Source organism: Archocentrus centrarchus, chromosome 10 (assembly GCF_007364275.1).
Source record: "Archocentrus centrarchus isolate MPI-CPG fArcCen1 chromosome 10, fArcCen1, whole genome shotgun sequence".
Classification (NCBI taxonomy): domain Eukaryota; kingdom Metazoa; phylum Chordata; class Actinopteri; order Cichliformes; family Cichlidae; genus Archocentrus; species Archocentrus centrarchus.
In genome coordinates this window covers 12,043,814-12,067,211 of record NC_044355.1, presented here as the reverse complement: position 1 = coordinate 12,067,211, position 23,398 = coordinate 12,043,814, and the positions used below count along the sequence as shown (strand labels likewise).

At 40.6% G+C, this 23,398-nt stretch overlaps 1 protein-coding gene across 1 annotated transcript; it reads right to left on the bottom strand.

The window, feature by feature from the left end:
• Positions 1-3,559: 3,559 nt before the first annotated feature.
• gdpd2 (glycerophosphodiester phosphodiesterase domain containing 2) lies at positions 3,560-17,099 on the bottom strand. The gene is made up of 16 exons (XM_030739461.1): positions 16,943-17,099; positions 13,345-13,556; positions 12,524-12,627; positions 12,328-12,421; positions 12,140-12,199; positions 11,970-12,068; positions 11,763-11,853; positions 11,226-11,371; positions 10,526-10,608; positions 10,019-10,178; positions 9,708-9,914; positions 9,473-9,621; positions 6,730-6,877; positions 6,565-6,641; positions 6,439-6,464; positions 3,560-4,079 (listed from the first exon to the last, which is right to left on the bottom strand). Exons 2-16 carry the CDS (start codon positions 13,432-13,434, stop codon positions 4,033-4,035), a joined length of 1,581 nt encoding a protein of 526 aa, XP_030595321.1. The 5' UTR covers positions 13,435-13,556; positions 16,943-17,099; the 3' UTR covers positions 3,560-4,032.
• Between the last annotated feature and the right edge of the window lie 6,299 nt (positions 17,100-23,398).

Genomic DNA, 23,398 nt, shown 5'->3' with positions numbered 1-23,398 from the left:
ACTTAGTTCTGTAGTTTTGTTGAGTCTGCATATCCGATTTTGTTTCAATAAACTGTGCTACACACTGTGCCTTCTTTTGAGTAGCCATTTTTATTGGGTTCATTCAACAATACCTCTGTCATCAATAGGGTACCTGAAATACACAAATACAATGCAATTAAAAACTTTGATAACTACTAAGTACATATAACAAATCTGATTAAGATATCTCATCAATTGCCTTTGTAATAATTTTTTAAACTGTAAAAAGACTTTATAGACATCCTGTTTTTTTTTTTTTAGAAAGATAAGTTCAGTTGATTAGTGATTACTGCCAGACCCATTGAATGAAGAAATCACTTAAATAGAACCTGTCTGAGAAAGTGAAGTATGCTAAAAGATCTCAAAAGGCAACACATCATGCCACAATTTAAAGAAACTCAGAACAGATGAGAAACAAAGTCAATAACATCTATCAGTCTGGAAATGGTCAAAATGCCATTTCTAAGGCTTTGGGACTCCAGTGAACCACGGTGAGGGCCATTATCCACAAATGGAGAAAAATCCCTCCCAGGAGTGACCAGCCTATCAAAATTACCCCAAGAGAGCAATGACGACTCATCCAGGAGGTCACAAGAACCCAGAAGAACATGTAAAGAGCTGCAGGCCTCAGCTGAGGTCAGTGTTCATGATTCAACAAGAAGAAAGAGACTGGGCAAAGATGGCATCTATGGGAGAGTTCTAAGAGGAAAACCACTGCTGACCAAGAAGAACACAAAGGCTTGTCTCATATTTTCCAAAAAACATCTTGATGATCCCTAAAACTTTTTGGGAAAATATTCTGTGAACTAATGAGACAAAATTTGAAGCTTTTGGAGGACATACCAACAGTCAAACGTGGTGGTGGTAGTGTGATGGTCTGGGGCTGCTTTGCTGCTTCAGGACCTGGACAACTTGAATTGATGGAACCATGAATCCTCTCTACCAGAAAATCCTGAAGGCGAATGGCCGGCCATCAGTTCGTGTCCTGAAGCTCAAGGGAACTTGAGTTAAGTCATTGCCACCTATCACAAATGATTGTTTGCAGTTTTTTTTTTCTTGCCAAGGGTGGCACAACCAGTAACTGTATTAGATTTATTAATTACTTTTTCATATAGGGCCAGGTAGGTTTGGATAATTTTCCCTCCCATAATAAATAAAATCGTCATTTATAAACAGCATTTTGTATTTACTGTGGTTATCTTTGTCTAACATTAAAATTTGCTTGATAATCTGAAACATGTAAGTGTGACAAATATGCAAAAAAAATTAAGACATCAGGAAGGGGGAAAGACTTTTTCACGCATAGAGATGCATAGAGATGTCTGTATTTCTTACCAGGGGTTGCAAGTCATGTGCCTAACTGACTTATGGGGTTCCATGTTCAACGTGCTAATGCTCCAGCTGCAGATGTCACCACCAGTCAAGCATAACATTATGACCACCTGGCTAATATGTTGTTGCCCCCTTTTGCTGCTTATGTACTCCTGACCCGTTGAGGAATAGACGTCACTAGACCCATAAAGGTGTGCTGTGATATCTGGCACCAAGTTGTTAGCAGCAGATCCTTTAAGTCTTGCAAATGCAAGGTGGGGCCTCCATGGATCTGACTTATTTGCCCAGCACATCCCACAGATGCTTGATTGGATTGAGATCTGGGGAATTTGGAGGCCAAGTCAACACCTCAAACAAATTGTTGTTGTGGACACAAGGTTTCACAGCAGAACATTGCCCAAAGCATCACACTGCCTCCACCAGCTCGCCTTCTTCCCATAGCGCATGATGTTAGATGATAGATGATAGATGACGACTCTTTGACAGCCACAGCAGAGATGTTTCACTGAGTTCCTGTCAAAGGTCAGAGTTCAGTCATAGTTTCATATTTAGCTGGAAACATTCAGAGCAGCTTTCCAAGTCTGTAATGAATGTAAAGTTTTAGCAATAAAGGCAAACATGTTATAATGAATGTCTCAGCTTTATAGGTTTTAAATATTTCAGTACAGTTTTGGAGGATGAGCCATTTTAAATAAAGAATGCAGATCGTGTCGGGAAAATGAATCCATTATGAATGCATCCGTACTGGATGAGCTGGGAAATGACTGGAGCTTGAACTGGATCTGGACCTTATCCGGTCTGATTCAGTGATCCTGATCCGTTTGGATCCTCCTGCTGTGAAGGTGGACTCGGACACGGTTTGCAGATCCGTTATAGAGCCTCTGATCACTGATTTAGGTGATTTTCAGTGGAAAATATGTTGAGATTCATACTCTGAATTTCAGATATCATAACTTCCAAAATGATGACATACATTTAGTTCAGTTTTCAAGTCTTAAAACCATTTCAGCCTCATCTTCACCCAGACATTCACGTCTGCTCCAGGATCCAGACGTTTTTCCATCCAAAGTGTGTTCTACGTCTAAAGCTTCATGCAGATCAGTGTGATGTAAACAGGGATGCTACAGTAACTACAGTAAACATTTCAGAGGAACTGACTGACAGTCTGACAGCTGCAGCTGTGCTGATTATCCGTGGCATCATCGCTGTCTCCAACGAGTGAACGACTGTAAAAGCTTCATGTTACGTACAAAAATAACGAACTAACCTCTAACTGGGATTTCAGTGCTTGTAGAAACATAAATGTCTGGAAATGAACTCGCTCCTCTGATCGCTTTGCAGTGACTTTATGAATGAAGAAATGAATCAGGCAGGCGGTTCAGGTGCAGCAGGAAGGGAAGGAGTCACAGAGACACTCAGAGTTTGGATAAAACCTGCCAGCAAGAAGGTTAGGGTCGCACAGCCTGTTACCCCGGTAACTGACTCAAAGTTGAAGTTAGCTCTTTTTCTGGAACTGAAAACCCGAGTTTCCCTCACTTTAGGGTTAACAAACCCAGAGGTGTTAGCTAAACCTGCTTCCTGGAATAGGCCCCCAGGCCACTTTCTGCCATTGCTCCGTGATCCAGGTCTGATGCTCACATGTCCATTGTTGGCACTTTTGACTGATTTGTGGCTATGCAGCCCCATTCACAACAAACGGATGCACTGTGTATCCTGCTGCAGGTTGAACCACCTTTTATAGATACCAACCACTGCAGCCTGGGGACACTACACAAGAGGTGCAGTTTTGGAGGTGCTCTGACCCAGTCGTCTAACAATCATATTTTGATCCTTGACAGATTCACTCAAATCGTCATGCTTGCCCCTTTTTTCCTGCTTGAAATACATCAACTTTGAGGACAAAATATTCACTTGCTCCCTAATATATCCCACCCCCACCCACTAACAGGTGCCATGATGACAAGATAGTCAGTGTTATTCTCTTCACCAGTCAGTGGTCATAATGTTATGCTTGATTAGTGTATGTCCAACTTATATAGCTTTTCTAAAGTGCTTGTTTTATTAAATGTAAATCACATTTTTTCCCGATTTTTTTTGTTTGTTTGTGTATCACCTGTTTAATCAAAATGTAAACTCAAAAAGTATTCACCCTCAGTAGAGTACAATATTCGGTAGAGGCTGAAATGCAGTGACACAGATAATGTAAAAACTTGTTTTACTGATGTTGGCTCAGATTACAGATATATGTCTCTTTCTTTTTAACTCTGTGAAAAAACCCAGCAAAAAACCCCCAAACAAAACAGAAACCACAAAAAACCCCATAACAACAATGTAATAAGGTGCCAGAATAAAACAATTCATGTATGCACAGCATGTCAGAGTTATAAACACTATTTTGTCAGTAGTAGCAAAAGAACCAAATATACAAAAAAAAAAGCATGAAATATAAACCCACATAACCCGCTACACCACAATCTCTGTCTCTCTCTCACACACACACACACACACCTGAAACTGCCATCTAGCGGCATCGTACCGACATGTAATGACATTAAGGCACATGCGACTTTATGAAACAGTGCAGGGCAGTTCACAGATTTAGGTCCAAACTCCAAAGTTAGTGCCGGAAGGGATGTCGTTTGTGAGTTTCAAGACAGAAACATCTGCTGCTGAAGGCTGTCAGCCTATCCTGGTTAGGAAGAGTTCCCGCTCATTCGCATTGCTCTCTGTCACAACAAAATAAAGGGATAAATGATTATTTTTCCTATTCACAGTTATGAAATACAACATTCTAGCTGTCAGGTTGTGAGAAAAAAAAGAACCTACTAGGGGGTTAATAAAGATATCAAAGAGAAGGGTTAAAACAAGATAGATTTTTGCAACCTGGCAATCTCCCGGACTGGGGCTTATCGGCAGGCCAAGCGGAATGCAACTCGGGCAGTGGCCGAAGCAAAAACTCGGGTGTGGGAGGAATTCGGTGAGGCTATAGAAAAAGACTTTTGGACGGCATCGAAGCGATTCTGGCAAACCGTCAGGCGGCTCAGGAGGGGAAAGGAGTGCTCCACTCACACGGTTTACAGTGCGGGTGGGGTGCTGCTGACTTCAACTGAGGCTATAGTCAGACGGTGGAAGGAATACTTCAAGGACCTCCTGAATCCCACTGACACGCCTTCTGTAGTGGAAGCAGAGTCTGGGGACAAGGGAGATGACTTGACCTTCACTGGGGGTGAGGTCACTGAGGTAGTTAAACAACTCCTTGGTGGCAGGGCCCCTGGGGTGGACGAGATTTGCCCTGAGTTCCTGAAGGCTCTGGATGTTGTAGAGCTGTCTTGGTTGACACGCCTCTGCAACATCGTATGGAGATCTGGGGCAGTGCCATTGGATTGGCAATCCGGGGTGGTGGTCCCCATCTTTAAGAAGGGAGACCGGAGGGTGTGCTCCAACTCTCGGGGGATCACACTCCTCAGCCTCCCTGGTAAGGTCTATGCCAGGGTGCTGGAAAGGAGGGTCCGTCCGTTAGTCGAACCTCGGATCCAGGAGGAACAATGCGGTTTTCGTCCTGGTCGCGGAACACTGGACCAGCTCTTTATCCTCTCAAGGATATTCGAGTGTGCGTGGGAGTTTGCCCAACCAGTCTACATGTGTTTTATGGACTTGGAGAAGGCATTTGACCATGTCTCTCGGGGTATCCTTTGGGAGGTTCTGCGGGAATATGGGGTGACTTGCCTGTTGTTGCAGGCCATTCAGTCTCTGTACAACCACAGTGAGAGCTTGGTCCGTATAGCCAGTAATAAGTCGGATTCGTTTCCTGTGGGTGTTGGACTCTGTCAGGGCTGCCCTTTGTCACCGATTCTGTTCATAATTTTTATGGACAGAATTTCTAGGCGTAGCCAGGTGGCGGAAGGCTTCTTCCTTGGTAGCCTCAGAGTATCATCTCTGCTCTTTGCAGATGATGCAGTCCTGTTGGCTTCATCAGGGGGTGGCCTCCAGCTCGCAGTGGAACGGTTCGCAGCTGAGTGTGAAGCGGCCGGCATGAGAATCAGCACCTCTAAGTCTGAGGCCATGGTCCTCAGCCAGAAAAGGGTGGAATGCCCTCTCCGGCTCAGGAATGAGTTCTTGCCCCAAGTGGAGGAGTTCAAGTATCTCAGGGTCTTGTTCATGAGTGACAGTAGAAGGGAACGGGAGATCGACAGACGGATCTGGGCTGCTTCTGCAGTGATGCGGACGCTGCACCGGTCTGTCGTAGTGAAGAGGGAGCTTAGTGTAAAAGCGAAGCTCTCGATTTACCGGTCGATCTACGTTCCTACCCTCACCTATGGTCACAAGCTTTGGGTAGTGACCGAAAGAATAAGATCGCGAATACAAGCGGCAGAAATGAGTTTCCTTCGAAGGGTGGCTGGCCTCTCCCTTAGAGATAAGGTGAGGAGTGCGGCCATCCGGGAGGGGCTCAGAGTAGAGCCGCTGCTCCTCCACATCGAAAGGAGCCAGTTGAGGTGGTTCGGGCATCTGATTAGGATGCCTCCTGGCCGCCTCTTGGGTGAGGTGTTCCAGGCATGTCCCACCGGGAGGAGGCCCCGTGGTAGACCCAGGACATCCTGGGGAGATTATATCTCTCGGCTGGCCTGGGAACGCCTTGGGGTCCCTCCGGATGAGCTGGAGGAGGTGGCTGGGGAGAGGGAAGCCTGGGCTTCTCTGCTTAGGCTCCTGCCCCAGCGACCCGGCCCCGGATAAGCGGAAGAGAATAGATGGATGGATGGAAGGCAATCTATAATGTGTCTTATTCGTGGCCTCTGATGATGGTCAGTTATTAGTGTCACATTATATACCTGTTGTAAAGGTTGAAAGGGTTGTTTTATTTACATTAGCTTTGTTTAAACCCATGTGATAATCATATCCATCTTGGTAACTAGATTTGTTACTGTATATCATTGCCAGTGTATTATAGATGAAAAAAATTGTTTGGTTTATAGTTTTGTAAGTTCATCTGAAGGCATTTTCATAAAATCAATAATCATAATTGCTTTTTCAGACTTTAGAATATATAATGATTAAAAAAAAATAACACTTGATAAAAATATACAGTACCTTGAAGGCAAAGACAGTGTTTTGTCCTGGCAGAAACAGAGATGCTGGTTAGTCAGTTTGTCAACTTTCATCCTCATTTTCATACAACAGTCACAAATTTGTAGACCAAAGCTCTGCTCTGCTTACCAGTGAAAGAGTGCCATCATTATAAGAGCTGATGAAACATCCACTAAAATCCATATGATCATGTATGTAGAGGGTGCCTGAAACACAAACAGGATCAAAGTGTCATTGCTTCATAATGAAATGAACAGCAAGGGGAAGTAAATGTCCAGGTGCTGCATTGCTCACCAAGACCCAGTCAGGACGATCCATTTCTTTTAGAAGGTGGCAGGCATTGGTTGTGACAGAGCTGGCCCCTGCACACCACAGCAGAGAGAACAGCCAGCGCTCATTAACCACCCACAGGTTCACTGTAACATTTTGTTTGCGAAGGTCCCTGTCAAGTACAAAGACAAGCACACCATTTGAAACAGAGCAAGAAGAGCTTTGACAGATTACAGTGTAATTAAAAGAAGCAGGGAGAGATATGAAACTGTAAGACAGGACTGATGGAAAATTGGATCTTAAATGATGTTATATAGCTTATAGGGAAATGCAGTGGCACAAAAAGTGGGTATGTACTATATGCAATGCACAGGGGCACTGCACAAGGGGGGCGCCAAAGCGATGCAGGGAAATTACTTCTGTAGTCGGAATTTTCTGTATTTAACAGCTGTGCATATGATATGATCAATAACAGAGGGACGGCGCCGATTAGACGTCCCTGCGCTCCTTCACCTCCCCTCCTCCTGCCCCTCCTCCTGGAGATGCTAAAAATGTGTCTGCATCCACCTCAGAAAGTATATTTATACTTTAATGCACTTCAGCACCGAGCCTTAAAGTCTCTGGACTCGACTGGAGAACAGTGTTTAGTTGATTTGATTCCCCTTTGATACCTTAATCACTGGAGCATTGTCATCTTGGAAGAATTGACTTCCACCAGGAACGCTTCATCAGAGGATCACTCAGAACAAATGATTTGCAGGGACCCTTCCTTGTGAGGGGCCAAGGGTACCCAAACCACAATATAACAAGAGCCTTTTTGATGTATGCAAAATGCTCGCTTGTCAAGGATATGGTGAAGGACGAGTCATTCAACTATAGCACTTTTATTCATAATGTCTGGTGATCGTTGCCAATATTTGTTAAACATTTCATTGAGCATTTTTCCTCTATAATTAGGGGGTTTAAGCTTTGCAAACCTGCTGTAATATCACTCTTTGTAACTGTTGATAGGCTGTTTTTTTTTTTTAGAAACAGTCTGAGCATGTCTTGCATTGGCATTCTCAGTCACCTGTGTTTCCTTGTGTGTCAAACTAATGCACAGTCATTAGATCCCTTTCGCCTGCTTTCTTGCATAGCATTTTTAAACATGACAGGGAATGACTGGATGGTTTACTTGTATAATACAGTACAGCCATGTGGTGGCATTTACAGTCAGTAGAGTACTTCTCCACTTATTTATTCATGGTTCTTCATTAATGTGTCACCCACCTGTATGCAAGTGAATTATTAAGCACAAAAAGTAGGGAAATTTGTGTTTGGTTTGTTACAACAAAGAAATATTCAACCAGTGTTTCTTGGCAATCAGTCTTATACCACTGGAGAGCCTGTTTGTTTCCTCTTAAATGGTGCCACATTTGCAGGAAAATACATGTGTGGGTTGAGCAGCACAGTTGAGTATGTGGGTTGTGACCATGAAAAATCTTGCCAAATCTTTTCTGCCAATGCCAAACAGCTTATTCTGCTACTTGTTTGGTGTCATTTATTGAATTGGATAGTTGAAGTCTGAAGAGACAAGACACTGGGCATTTAACAGATTACTCATTTAACAAACAGGGACCTCAGTAGCATGTGGAAGAACCATGCACAACCACAAAAGCCTGGCAGCTCCTCCTCATGCTGTTCACCAGCTTGGTCATACACTGCTGTGAGATGGCATCCCATTCTTCAACCAGCATTTGTCGCATGTCAGCCAGTGTGGTTGTGTTGGTCTCTCTGGCACGTACAGCATGCCCAAGCTGATCCCGCAAGAATTCAGTGGGGTTGATGTCAGGATTGGAGGCAGACCATTCCATCCTGTCCAAATTCTGGAGGTAAATTCTGATAAACCCCGCTCTTGGAGGACAGAGTTTGGCCCCAGACTGTGGAGATCTGCGGATGCAGAATCTCAATATCTCTCTGCATTGAGATTGCCTCCAATGATAACTGTCAGAACCTGGGGTACCAGAAGCTCAAAACAAGAGTCTGCTGAATAAGCTGTTTGGCAACGGCAGAGGAGGTTTCACATATTCAGCTCTGCTGCTCAACCCAAATATTCATTTTCCTTACAAATGAGGCACCATTTAGGAGGAAATAAACGGGCTTTCCAACGGTATAAGACTTATTCCCAAGAAACATTGTTACAAAGTAACAGTCGACCAAACACACATTTCTCACTTTTTGTGCTACGTGATAACTTTGCTGTGGATATTTTTTTTTTTTAATTAAATGTATTTTGTGTACATGTGTAGACAAGGATACGAGCGACACACAGACCCACTCTGCACATTCCAAACATCCTGTCTCCTGATCCCACATATATGAATAGGACTTACATATTAATTTGTGCCACCCAGGTATAGCTGTATTCTATAAAATATGCAGCAAGCTAATGTCATAAATCAAGTAAAGAATTACTGCCCATGAGCTGTGACTTTGTTTTGCACTCAGTGCAGCAGTTCAGCAACTTCTCAAGACATGTTGCTACACTGCATTTCATTCATTGGTTAGTTTTTTTTTTCTTTGTGATTATTTTGCTAAGCCATTGAACAGAACACCTGGGTTGGGACATTATTTGAATCTTGTTCCCTAGAGGCCCATCCTATGCCTCTATTAAGTATCAGAACCGTGCCTCAGCATGCCGCACAGGCTTTAATTAACACAGTACTGTTCATGCCCCCTGGCACCAGCGGGTACTGCAGATAATATATTTTACCCACCTATTTCTTACCTGATTTTCTCCATTTTCAACATGCTGTACTTCACATTTAGGTAGTGCCCATTATGTTTTGCCCTTTCACTTTCATTTCCATAGACTTGGATGAAGCCTGGCGCACGCATCTTTGCATTATCTCTTCCTGATGTAGGAAGCCAAAGAATCTATTGAAAGGAAAAAAAATCTATTATAAAGATGTTCGATCATAAAATACCTGAATATCACAATTCATACAAGTGAGTAAACTTACTAGTCTCTGGTCAATGCCTTGCTTCAAGATGGTTTCTACTGTGTCTTGTGCATCATTTTCTTGGTTTTCACCTTTGAGGTCAAATAGCACTGACGTGTTGTGCTGTTGCGCAAATTTAAGTAGCTCAAGTAAGGAGGGTATAGTCTGGTTCCTGGCTGTTTCCCTCTCCTCTTCTGAAAGCAGGGACACTGTGCCGTAAGGATCTGTCTGGAAAGTCAGATAATACCACGTTTCTGTATATGGCGCATGATAATACGTAAACCTCTGCAGGCAAATTTGCACTCCAACATGAATCAAAGCACAATTATTACCTTTAGGAACCATTCGCCTGCATTTAGAGTCTGTAATTGTGCCATGGTCAGGTTAGTGCTGTTGCTGAAGTTTTCATTAGGAAACTTGTCTTTAACGTTTGTCGTTCTCAGCAAGAAGCCTTCCCCGTGGTCATGCATCAAGAAGGGAATTCTTTTTTTGCTAAATTTAAGCAAGAATTAAAACATTTTTAAGTATCTGTAAAAGGACAAAATAATCCATTGGGTTTTTTTTTTAATATTTAATCAATGAAGAGAGTAACTGAGAATCAAAAAAAACATGCTCATAAAGATTGTGCATATTTTGGATCACTGTTACATTTGAAGCTGATGAGTGGAATAACATGCCCCTACTCGCAGGATTGCGATTCATATTAATACATTTCTGTCACATTTGTGGAGAACTGGTATCCACAATAATAAAAAACAAACAAACCCTAAACACCATACAAACATTTCTTTTCCAAGACAGCAACTGAAAGCCCCTAACATAAATCATTTTTATTGTACCTGAGCTGCACGTCTGTCTCAAAGGCTATCACGCCACACTCGAGGCATCTGTTGAACGACATCATGGTGTTTTCTGGGCCCAGCTGAACACAGGGAGGAGGGATGGGTGAGTTACACTGATGTGCTTAAGTGCCCTTTCTTCCCTAAAGCAGTGAGAGTGTACAAAACCCCTGTATGCAGTGTTAAATGGAGCTTATTGCTGACCCAGCAGCAAAGCAAACTAACAAGGACACAGCAACATGACATATGGGGCACTCACATGGCTGGACATTTGCTCACACCTGAGCCAGGGAGAGAGTATTCTCTATATTTGGTAATACATGAAAATGCATTTAACGTATTACATCAGTAAACAGTGTTATTCTAAATAAGTTTTAGTGCTTCTGTAGACATCCTTTTCTTTTAATATAATTTTGTAGAGTAAAAATTGAGTTAAAAAAAAATGATAAACTGTAGTTCTACAGGTGGTTTGGAAGTGCACCATTTGCTGACTGAAAGCAGTGACTTCATGTCAGAGTGTCACAGTATTGAACTGTGCCAGCAAATGTTCTTTAAACTACCCTCTGTTGTCTAAAACAACCGCAAGGCTTGAACATGACTATGCTTCAACAATAGAAGCTCTGTCCAAAGGTGTAATGATACTGTATAAGATACACCATGTTTATTTGGAGGGTGGTGCTAAGTAAAACAGGACGCTCACCATCGGTGCGCCTCTGTGGCCGATGAGTTTCGGTTTCTCGGGTAGTTCCTCCCAGTGAATTAGACAAGGAGATAGGATGAGAAGGGGGCACAGGAAGATGACTACTGAGACCACTAAAAACACCACTGCAATCAGCACCTTAGATCCTGGAGTTAAAAAATACAATGATAAAGTCAAACAATAATCTTCAGTCATTTAAAAATGCCTTAAACATTTTTTTTGCACTGCAGAAACTGACAGGCTTGCTGAGTTTTGTAAAACTAGAGGTTAAAATAGGTGTTAATATTATTCATTTGTTTATTGAATTTCATTCTATCTTCCTCCCTTAATACTAACCCCACTCTCTAATTTGAGATTAAAGTCATCCTTTTCTGATGTAAAATCAGTGTTGTAGTAAATCTTACAGTAGATGAAGTTGAGCAGTACAATGTTTTTAAACTCCTGTAATTCTGTTTGATATAATAGTGTGTATTGATGGTGTTATAATTTCTTTTGAGTCATGTCTGCGTGTGCTCTGAAAATGAGTCCGACACGTACGTGGTTTGGCCAAGTGGACCCGCTGAAAGACAAATGGGCTTAGCAGAGTCAGCGCTCCAACTGCACCAAACTGCAGGAACGGAGCTGTGGCCTGCCAAGAGGTTGACACAGACATCAAAAACACATGATGCTCTCACACCACTTAGATTCGTGTAAAAAAACAAACAAAAAACAATTACATTCTCATTGTGTGTACTCCAACTCTACCTGGAGCGAAGTAGGAATTGCTTGCCATTCTTCTGTCCACTTGATACTAATTACCAAGACCAAAACTGTGACGAATATGACACCAAAACAGAAGACGATCTGTGCAGAGAAAAGTATGAGACTCCACAATTTGAAACTTCATAAACTGGATGGTTAAATGTTTACATTACCTTGTGGAACCAGTGTAAGAGGAGTTGTTCTCCTGAGGCGACTTGGATCAGTGCAAAGAGCTGAAATCAGCAGAGAACATTTTAAAACAGCGACTTCTTATTCTGTGGTTTTAATAATGATAGCTGTTTTGAATGTGTTTTAATACTTGATTCCACTGTGTGGTAGATTGGAAAAACTGTGTTCTCACCAGCAGCAGGATGCAGTAGCCGACCAACACTGCAGAAATGATAACCAATACCATGAACCCGTTTACCCACAGATTCAGGAACTTGAATAACTCCCTGATAAGACAACAGAGGGCAGAACATAGTTAACCGAAAGAAGGATGCCAATGAAGACAAAGAAGAAACTACTAGATTCAGTGTGTGTCTGTGATCACTCACTCATTAAAATCCTGTTGGTCATTAGACATGACAAAACACATATACAACCAGCACAGGGACAGCAGGGACATCAAAGTGACCGCTGAGAACAACAAGCATCTGCACTAAAATTAAAGGAACAGGAGGAACATCGATTATTGATTTTAATTTTTGAACGCTTTCGGGTTCAGAGTAAATGCTAATTACTTGCATGCTGTGTGTGCCCACAGGTGTGAGGAAAGGTGCATGTGTTTAAATTCCAAAGGGAATTTAAAGTGAGACAATGGAACAAATCCAACATTTTTTCATAGTTGGCTTTGTGCCCCGTGTGAGGTGTGTCGTGAGAACTCAGCACAAACAACCCCTTCATGCTCCCCCCTCCCACCCCTATTAAGAGCACACCTCAATTACCACCCCCCCCCCCCCCCCCCCCCCCCCCCAAAAAAATAAATTTAAAGACCACCTGCATTCTCCTTCCCACTCACAAGTTCATTCTAGATAAGCCTGTTAGGACCTGTGAGTTTATTTGTTACTCTTGGCACATAAATGAATTTTTAGAAAGGTAATCATCACTTCAGTTATTGCATTTACATTTCCTAATAATCTGTCAGTGACTGTTTTGTAATAAACATATAAGTAAAACAGTTCATAATGCAGTATTTTATCTTCCTGATTTCAGTTGGGTGGAATTTTATCCCCATCTACAGGGATTTGTAAGTTATGTTAAACAGAAATAAACATACACACACAAAATAAACACTATTATTTAATAAGAGGACAGAGACTTATCAAAATTCTCCTAATCATAAGATAAAAATAGGGCTTAAATGAAAAAAAAATACCTTTCTTGTTTGATCACTTGAGTCCGTCCAGTGGCAGCTATAAAAGCCCCTGCTGAAGAATCTGCAGCACAAATAGCCTTGACACAACATTTCTCCTCCTCATCCACAGCGCAGGAAAAGCAGATTTGGTTTCGTGCCGTGTGGACACTGAAGAAGATAATGCTTTCCTCTGGAATCAGTGACGAAGCTTGGGCTGATTGATCTCCCCAGTCCTGTGGTGTGTTGGAGGAAAAAAGATGACTGTGACAGAAAGCAAATGAGGTGGCGGTGGGAAAGTTTCTTTTGGGTATTAAGGCGATCTCGGCTCAATAACCCCCCTCAATAGAGCCTGTGTCTAAAAGGGGTTATAGCCATTGGCTGCATTTACAATGGCCAACACCATGGGGTATTGAAAGTGGTGCACAGACCAGCCTGTGAGTGAAGTCACACTGTTGGTCACGGTGACAGGCACAGCCATGCACAGAAAGCAGGTGGAGGAAATAAAGCAAACTGAGAAAATAGTTTACAAGAAAAAAAGGCTGAAAGCAAATTTTTGAACATAAACTATGACAGAAATGAAAATAGTTTAGATTGATAAATGGTATTGCATTGACACGAAGCAAACTGGTAACAGATCACAGCAAGATTTTAGTTAACATGTTGGGGCTTGAGTCGTGTCAGGTTTCGGTCCCCTCTCGTCGAAAAACACGGGAATTCACACGCAATGTCACCCACTGATGAGAAGCACTGAGCAATAAAGGTTTCTATTGTGTACAGCCAACTGTTGTTGAACTAGAATGTTGGGAATTTTGCCAGTTATCTTTCATTTTGTTTCCACAGTCAGAGCCCTCAAGGCAACAAGCACGTTCAAGGTGAGGGCACAAGCTCTGAGTACTTCAAGCAAGCAAAGATAAAACATAACAATCACTTGTGACTATAAATTATTCTGTGGAAGAAAAAGACATCTTACAATCAGCTTTCTTAAATTAGACACTGATGTCAACGAGAGCCAGTTTGGACAGGTCTGCGCGTCTAATTGTGACATGGAAACTTAAGAAGGCTTGTTTCGCTACACAGACGCATGCGTTACAAGGAAGTTTTTTTTAACGTGAGCTGACTATTGAGCAATAACCGTAATATGTGACCGGCCACACTGTCAGCTTGTGACAAGTTAACAAAAAAATGTTACAAAATAAACAGCTGAATACTTCATAGCTGAGTGCCTTACAACAGTGTCCTTTTCACGTCCTTGCCTAATATAGTAGCTGGAAGCCAAAGCTGTTTATCTACTGGTATTTTAATTGCTGCTCCAAGCTTGACACTAAGCACCATTTCACAGTAAAAGCAAATCCTCTCACAGTGGATAAACCCCCATACAACAACTGCACAGCACACACCACCACCACCTGTATTGTTTGGAAGATTAAATGATAGCCGTAAGACACACCTTGCCAATTTGTTCAACCGACATTTGCACTAGCTACAATGTAAACTAATTAGGGAGAAGAATGAAGTGGGCATGCTCCATTAATAAAAAACTGATGAACATTGAAATATTTAGTTATGTTTATGTAAACCCTTGATGTTTATTACATAAGATCTACATTAAGAAAAGTACTAAAAAAAAAAAAAAAAAAAAAAGCACTATCATTTATCACTTTTAAACTCTCACTGCCTGTGATCGTCTCATCTTTCACGCAAGTTTGACTTCCTTTTTGGACCCAGAACTATGCAGCTCTGTAAGCTTTCTTTAATAGTTGTTCTATCAAGCTTCTATCAAGCAAGATAAAATGCACAATACTATAAATTTTTGGTCTGCTTTACAAGCTCTCAGCTTCTGACAGTCCCAAAAAAACAGATTTTTGCTGAAATTTGGAATAAGACATCCAGATTTAGTACTAAACTAAAGTCAGCCAGTCTTGCATTGCTCAAAAACAAGATGTGTGATTTCAGTACCCCCTCAATTATATATATTTTTTATATAGATATAATCTTGTGATGTCATTTGTTTACTGGTACACTGGGGAAAATAGTGTGTTGTTTTAAGTGCTAGGTTATTTTCTGTTTTTCCTGTGTGGAAATTACACTGGATGGGTACTAATTTTTCCTTCTATCCTGCTGTTTTTTTAGTGTTCTTCGGTGTTGGGTGCCACAGTCACACAAACTATGATGATTGTAGTTTTCCTTCTTCTCCCCCTTCTTTTGTTTTGGCTGATGTTAAGTCCATAAACACAAAGTCCAACAGACAAGTAAATTATAAATCCAGCCAAGGCCAAAGACAGTATAAAGACAGAATAAACACTGGGACGATATCCAGAAACCACAGAGGAACATACAAATGAGAAGAGAATAGAGGGGAGACTGACAGTGAGGGCTGATGTGGACACAGCTGGGTGAGGAGAGACAGGTGACGGCAATCGGACAATCAAGTGGGGAGGAAGTCCCCCCCGAAAAATGCAGACAAAGGGAAACTACCTTACAAAAGAAAACAGAAACTAACTAAAACAAATAAACTAAATACATAATTGAGGAAACACCACTCCACAAATGCTAAACTAGAATTAAATTATAACAAGACCCCAAGGCTCAAAGTAATAAAAAAAATTACCTTAAAATAAATAAAAACTTCAAGTGATAAGTAAAACATACCAATAACAGACTCACAGGAAACTACCAAAGACAACCAAGATTTCAAAACTATAGAGAGTGCCCACTAAAACGACACACAGTGACAGGGAGAGAAAATATAATGCTCATCACTCATACACGGAAACCAAAGATTAAAGAAAATAAACCAAAGTTTCAGCTCAGCATAGAGAATAGGGATGCAGGAATTTGCAACTAAACAATAAAACCTGGAAAGACAAACTCAGTCTTCATTACATAAACTTCATTACAAAACAAAACAAAACCCAGGGACCACGGCAGCGGGGTGCATGTCATAATATACACAAATTTATATATCTCGTTTGCACCCATTAATGTTTAATCACTTACAATGTCTGTGTACTCAGGTACATCAATGAGGCACTTGTCGTTTTTATAACATCTAGCTTACCATCTATCTATTTGGACGCTAATTTGCACTGATGTGACCTGTGATCCTGTTGTTATCTCCAGGTAAATATCTTTCCAAATGTGTGCTTTGCACTAAATATTAACAGGTTAGCATTCAGATGGTTTGAAATCATGCACTTGTCCTTGAAGGAGGTAGATGTATTTGGGTGGATGCTGACAGAAGTGCCTGATCGTCTGTCCTCTTTAATACCTGCGCATTTCGTGTTGAGCATCTTCTGGACTGATACAATAAACTGTTTATATTTGAGTTCACACGTCTCTAAGAAATATTACGCAGTCATAAGTTGTGTGAACCACTATAGTCACTTTTGCACTTTTTTTTTTTTTTGTGATTTCTGCACCTGGAGCTGATTCCCTTTCTATGCGCTGTTCCACCCACGCGGAGTCAAAGTTTTGTGTAGTTTTGTGTAGTTTTGTGTACGCACAATTAATAAAAGCGTTTAACCTTTAACTGAAAAGCATTGATCGGAATAAAAGAGCAGTCTTTCTATCGTAATTAAATCCATACGGTAGGCATTTAGGTAAATCAAAACTGACTCACCAGTCAAAGTAGGTCACGAAGTTCTTCCCGGGCTGCGAATTGCCAGAGACGCACACGTCTTGGTACAGCCTCTCTGCCACCACTCTCCCTTTCAACCATGCCTTTCACTTGTTTTGGGTCTATGGGATGAATGCGAATGGGGTTGGGGTTGGGGTAGGGGCGGGGGTGGGGGGCGAGCTAGGCGCTGTGCTCCAAAAAAGAGGGTGTACTCCTACTGTCAAAAGAATATGTAGGAGAGAAAAGCGAAACGTTTCCTTTCCTACCTGGTGAGCTTTCTACCTATTGCAAGTAGCCACGCAGCCACGCCTAATACCAACTTAAAAAAAAAACAAAAAACTAAGATAAGTTGATAATACCAAAGGACATAATATAGTTTATGATGAAAGAGGTAGTTTATATAGTGAATGAAATCATAAGAGTTCAAATACCCATATATATCGCACCCCTATATATATATATATATATATATATATATATATATATATATATATATATATATATATATATATATATATATATATATATATATATATATATATATATATATATATATGTATGTATATATATATATCACAGTTTGGGATTGTAGAAACTGTTAAAACACATTTCGTAAAAATGAGCACATTTCCAGTAAGCTTTGACGCAGCCCGCAGGCTCCTTACCTGACAGGTGACAAATGACTTTAGATGGTGTTTATGATAATTTTGCTCCATTTTCTGCAACTTTAGATAAACAAGTACTTTATCTCATAAAGGGATAAAACGAAACAAGCTCAGCGTTTAGCAGCTACAACAATAAAATTATTTTCATATGGATGTATCAGCAGTTACTGTATAATGTAAGATAACCACATGTTCTTGGTTCTTTTATTCCTCGAATGCAAGTCTACAGAAACATATCAGTTCTAAACTGTCAATAAAAATGCACGGGTGAAACAAAATGGGTGACTGTTGTGGAACAATAAGCTGACCGTTGAAAACAAGATTCAGTTAACAAAGCTTGTGCAAACAAACAGATCAACACACCATGAGGTGTTTTCATACCAGTACTGAAATGGACTATAAAAATATCAAACACTTTAATCTTAGGTGTAGATAAAATATTTCTGTAAGGTTGTATTTTTCCTGCAGTGACGGAGACACAGAAAGCTCCTCATGACCTTGGATACAGCATACGGGCATAAACTTTGCATAAATCCTCTTTGTACAAGAAAGTTGCAATAACATCCCAGTACATATAGCTGAAAACTTTACAATGACCACTCTGTATCAATGCAGTTTATGTATAGCTTGGCAGATTTTTACAGTTAGATAGAATATTCTGCATGTGATGAGTTACATAATGAAATAATTCTAACATCAACTATTCAATCATTTATTTTAGAAAAAAATACCTATTTTTATTAATAAAAAAGACACAATCAACCATAAATTATTCAAATTTTAGACACCTGTGCCTCTGATTTACCGAGAGTGCTCTGTTGTGCAATAATAATGAAATGCTGTGAATGATGACACATACTGTTTTGACAACTTCATTTGAAAATTTGCCAAACTGAAAACACCTGCGTAGGAAGAGAAGTTCTACTGTTCTGTGGTATTCTGATGTTTATTAAGTCAAAATTGGAGTATCTGCTTTTTACAGCTATGATAGAACTATGTCATATGGACATAATGTACAGTCATGGTAAATAGAAAGGACAGCCTCTGTCAATTTTAAGGTTTTACATATCAGGATGTATTAAAATGTGTGGTCCTTACCAGGTTTTAAAATGAGGTAAATCCAACCTCAGATGAATAACATGACATATTACACCATGTCATTATTTATTAACAAAAATTAAGCCAAAAGCAGAAGCAGTGTGTAAAAAAAAACTAAGTGCACCATTACTGTTTACCTAGGAATTAAGAGGGCAAGTAACAGGCAAGTGCTGTATTGATTTATTGATCTTTAGCAAGTGTGAACACCTCTATGAAAGCAGAGGTTATGGCAGTTTGCTCATCTGGAGAACTCAGGTGTATGTTAACACAATGCCACAATCTTTCCAGCAGTCTACATCCCAGTTTATTTGCTTCTGTACAATGCTCAGAGAAATTGCCAAAGAGCCAAGAGCTACATACAGGTTTCAGCATGTTAAATGATAAGATAAGATAATCCTTACTGTCACTGTTGATGGGACAAAGGGAAAAAATATATAATATAATCCATCCATCCATCCATTCACTTCCGCTTATCCTGGTCAGGGTCGCGGGGGGGCTGGAGCCTATCCCAGCTGTCATAGGGCGAGAGGCAGGGTACACCCTGAACAGGTCGCCAGCCTGTCACAGGGCCAACACAGAGAGACGAACAAACTTTCACACTCATATAATATAATATAATATAATATAATATAATATAATATAATATAATATAATATAATATAATATAATATAATATAATATAATATAATATAATATAATATAATATAATATAATATAATATAATATTCAGCCCATGCTGCAGATCTTTTTCAATGGTGTACATATAGTGGTTACTTTTTACGCTATGTTGAAGTTGCTAACCTCACCTCCACCACCACAGCCCAAGTGACAGAAAAGTAGAAATCTATCTTTGCCCGTAATGGGGTTCCAGAGAATATAGCCAGACAATGGACCCCAGTTCTCTTCAGTGGAATGTGCAGCCTTCGCTATGGATGATAACTTCACATACATAACCAGCAGCCCCCATTACCCTTAAAGTAGCTGCTGAGAGGGTGGTGAGGACGATGAAATCTCTCCTGAAGAAGGGGGAGGAGCCACATAAGGCTCTCATGGCTTACAAAGCCTCTCTGTTGTAAAACGGAGCATCACAGGCACAGTTGCTGATGGGATGCAATATAGGATACCCTTGATCGTCAGAGAGCACCTCCGTGAATTCATGAGAAAGGATCAGGACTTTAAAGAAAAACAGTCCTTTTGGTTCACCAAAAGACACAACACAAAGACAAGACAAGATCTTAGACCACAACAAAAGTACTCTAGTTGCAGCATTTTGTCTCAGTTGAAGGTTTTTCAGGGAACTTTAAAGACAGCCTGATAATAATGAATTACAGTAGTCCAGCCTAGAAGTAATAAATGCATGAATTAGCTTTTCAGCATCACTTTGAAGGGAATATTGCACAAATGCAAAAAAAGAAAAGTCCTACATATTTGCTTAATACGTGTGTTGAAGGACATATCCTGGTCAAAAATGACTTGAAGATTTCTCACAGTCTTACTGGAGGCCAAGGTAATGCAATGTTTCTAAGGCTTGTAGGGCCAAGCGCAAGAACTTGTTAGGTTTGGTGCTGTGCCAGCCACCCAGGATCGTGACAGAACTTCAGTTTTATCTGAATTTAGAAGCAGGAAGTTAGAAGTCATCCAGGTATTGTTTTTCAGACATTCTTGTAGTTTAAATAATTGATGTGTGTCATCTGGCTTCATGGATAGATAGAGCTGGGTATCAGCTGCATAACATTTGAAATGTGTGCAATATTTTCTAGTAATACTGCCTAAGGGGAAGCATGTATAGTGTAAATAAAATTGGTCCTAGCACAGAACCTTGTGGAACTTCATAATTAACCTTAGTGTGTGAAGAAGACTCCCCATTTACATGAACAAATTGGAGTCTATTAGATAAATATAAACCACTGCAGTGCAGTATTTTTAATACTTATGGCATGCTCTAATCTCTGTAATTAAATTTTATGGTGAACAGTACTGACAGCTGCACTGAGGTTTAGCAGGACAATCACAGATGAGTCCACTGTCAGAGGCTGTAAGAAGATCATTTGTAACCTTCACTAATGCTGTTTCTGTACTGTGATGAATTCTGAAACCTGACTGAAACTCTTCAAATAAACCGTTCCTCTGCAGATGATCAGTTATTTATGATTTCAGTTATTTTTATCTCAGTTTATTACAGAGATTAGAGCATACTATAGGTATTAAAGGTACTGCACTGCAGTGGTTTGAATCATATTTGTCTAATAGACTCCAATTTGTTCATGTAAATGGGGAGTCTTCTTCAGACACTAAGGTAATTATGGAGTTCCACAGGGTTCTGTGCAAGGACCAATTTTATTTACACTATACATGCTTCCCTTAGGCAGTATTACTAGAAAGCATTGCATCAATTTTCATTGTTATGCAGATGATACTCAGCTTTATCTATCAATGAAGCCAGATGACACACATCAATTATTTAAACTGCAGGAATGTCTTAAAAACATTAAGGCCTGGATGACCTCTAATTTCCTGCTTCTAAATTCAGATAAAACTAAAATTCTTGTACTCGGCCCCACAAATCTTAGAAACATGTGTCAAACCAGATACTTACTCTGGATGGCATTACTTTGGCCTGCAGAAATGCTGTGAGAAATCTTGGAGTCATTTTTGACCAGGATATGTCCTTCAATGCACATATTGTGCAAATATGTTGGACCACTTTTTTGCATTTGCACAATATTTCTGAAATTCTTTCTAAAATTCTTGCACTGTTTCTTTTCATTCACCTTATTTACTCTGTTTATACTCCACTCTGCATTTAATCATTAATTATTATCAATCTCTGGCTCTCTTCCACAGCACATCTTTTGTCCTGTCTCTCTCCCCTCAGCCCAACCGGTCACGGCAGATGACTGCCCCTCCCTGAGCCTGGTTCTGCCGGAGGTTTCTTCCATTTAAAAAGGAGGTTTTCCTTCCCACTGACGCCAAGTGCTTGCTCATAGGAGATCGTTTTGACTGTTGGGTTTTCTCTGTATTATTGTAGGGTCTTTACCCACAAAGCAAAGCGCCTTGAGGTGACTGTTTGTTGTAATTTAGCGCTATATAAATAAAATTGAATTGAATTGAATTGAACTTACAGATAGAAAGTAGTGCTTTGTTTGACAGGGCAGCACAATCCCTGTGCAGCTTTGTGGACCCAGGTACTCTACTCTGACACACAGAGAGGAAGGAGATTCATGTCCAGCGTTAATTGTTTTAAAAAAAAAAGAAGAAGAAGAATGTCTATACCTGATGTTTTGTACTGCTGGGAAAAAGAGAGAAAAAGAAGGAAGTAGACAAAATTCTGGTTACTTGAATGTTATTATTATTGTACCATGGAGCATAGTTAAAAGTTTGTCTGAGAAAAGAGGTCTATCAGTTAAGGAGGGACATGTATGGGAGCAGATGTGTAGTAGGAACATAATGGGTATTCCATGCGGTGGGGGGGACACATGGGGGAATAGACGGTCTGTACGAGAGAGAGTGTGCTGAGGATATAATAAAAGTGACCCAAAGAGCTTCAGAAGTCCCTTATTTGACTATTCCTATAATGCCTGAGCAGACATTTTACAATGGCCACAAGTGATCATGTGCTTAGTGAACATTTCAGGCAGCAGAAGCCCGAGAACAGAAGAAGAGCAAGAACAGGAACCATCACGGAAGGACAGACCCCTGTCTGGCATGTACCACAGACAGATAGAAGTGTCTGATATATAAAAAGATCCTTCCAATGGCTGGACAAAGCTGGGCTGAAAGACAGCATAGAGGCACTAACTATGGCAGCACAAGCTCTAAACACAAGATCGATAGGGGCTGGGGTCTACCACATCAGGCAAGAGCCCAGGTGCAGGGTGTGCAGAGATGCCCCTGAGACAATCCAGCACATAACAGCAGGGTGCAAGCTGCTAGCAGGCAGGGCATACATGGAACCCCATAACCAAGTAGCTGGCATAGTTTACAGGAATGTTATGGTCCTAGGTCTGAAGCCTAGTGTTTTTGAGTTTAATGAACTTTTGAAGATTAACTGTTTTTTGTAATCCCTGTTTATGGTTTTTGCCCTTCTTCCATTTAAGTATATTTAATTATGTTTTCAGTTTCTGGTTCATAGTTCCTCCCTCTGTGTTCTTACATGTGTATCGTTTCTTCATGTTTATATTCATTCATGTGCCTGCCTCCCAGTATTGTCAAGTCTGCGTTCCTGTCTCTGTGTTCAGTTGCTTCCTGTTTTACTTTGTCAGTCTTTGTCTCTGTCTCTTTTGCTCTGTGTTTAGTTTACATCCTTTTGTGATTACGTTTAGCTGTGCTCCCCACCAGTTGCTAGGTTTTCTAATTGATGATGGTCATCCTTGTCCACCTGCAGACTGAAACACTGGCATATTTTTATCTACAGTGGCTTGCAAAAGTATTCATACCGGTTGAACTTTTACATATTTTGTCACATTACAACCACAAACAAATATATTTCACTGGAATTTAATGTGAAAGACCAACAAAAAGTGGTATACAATTGTGAAGTGGAAAGAAAATTATACATGATTCAAAACATTTTTTACAAATAAAAAACTGAAAAGTGCGGTGTGCAAAAGTATTCAGCCCCCCTGAGTCAATACTTTGTGGAACCACCTTTTGCTGCAAATACAGCTGCAAGTCTTTTAGGGGATGTCTCCACCAG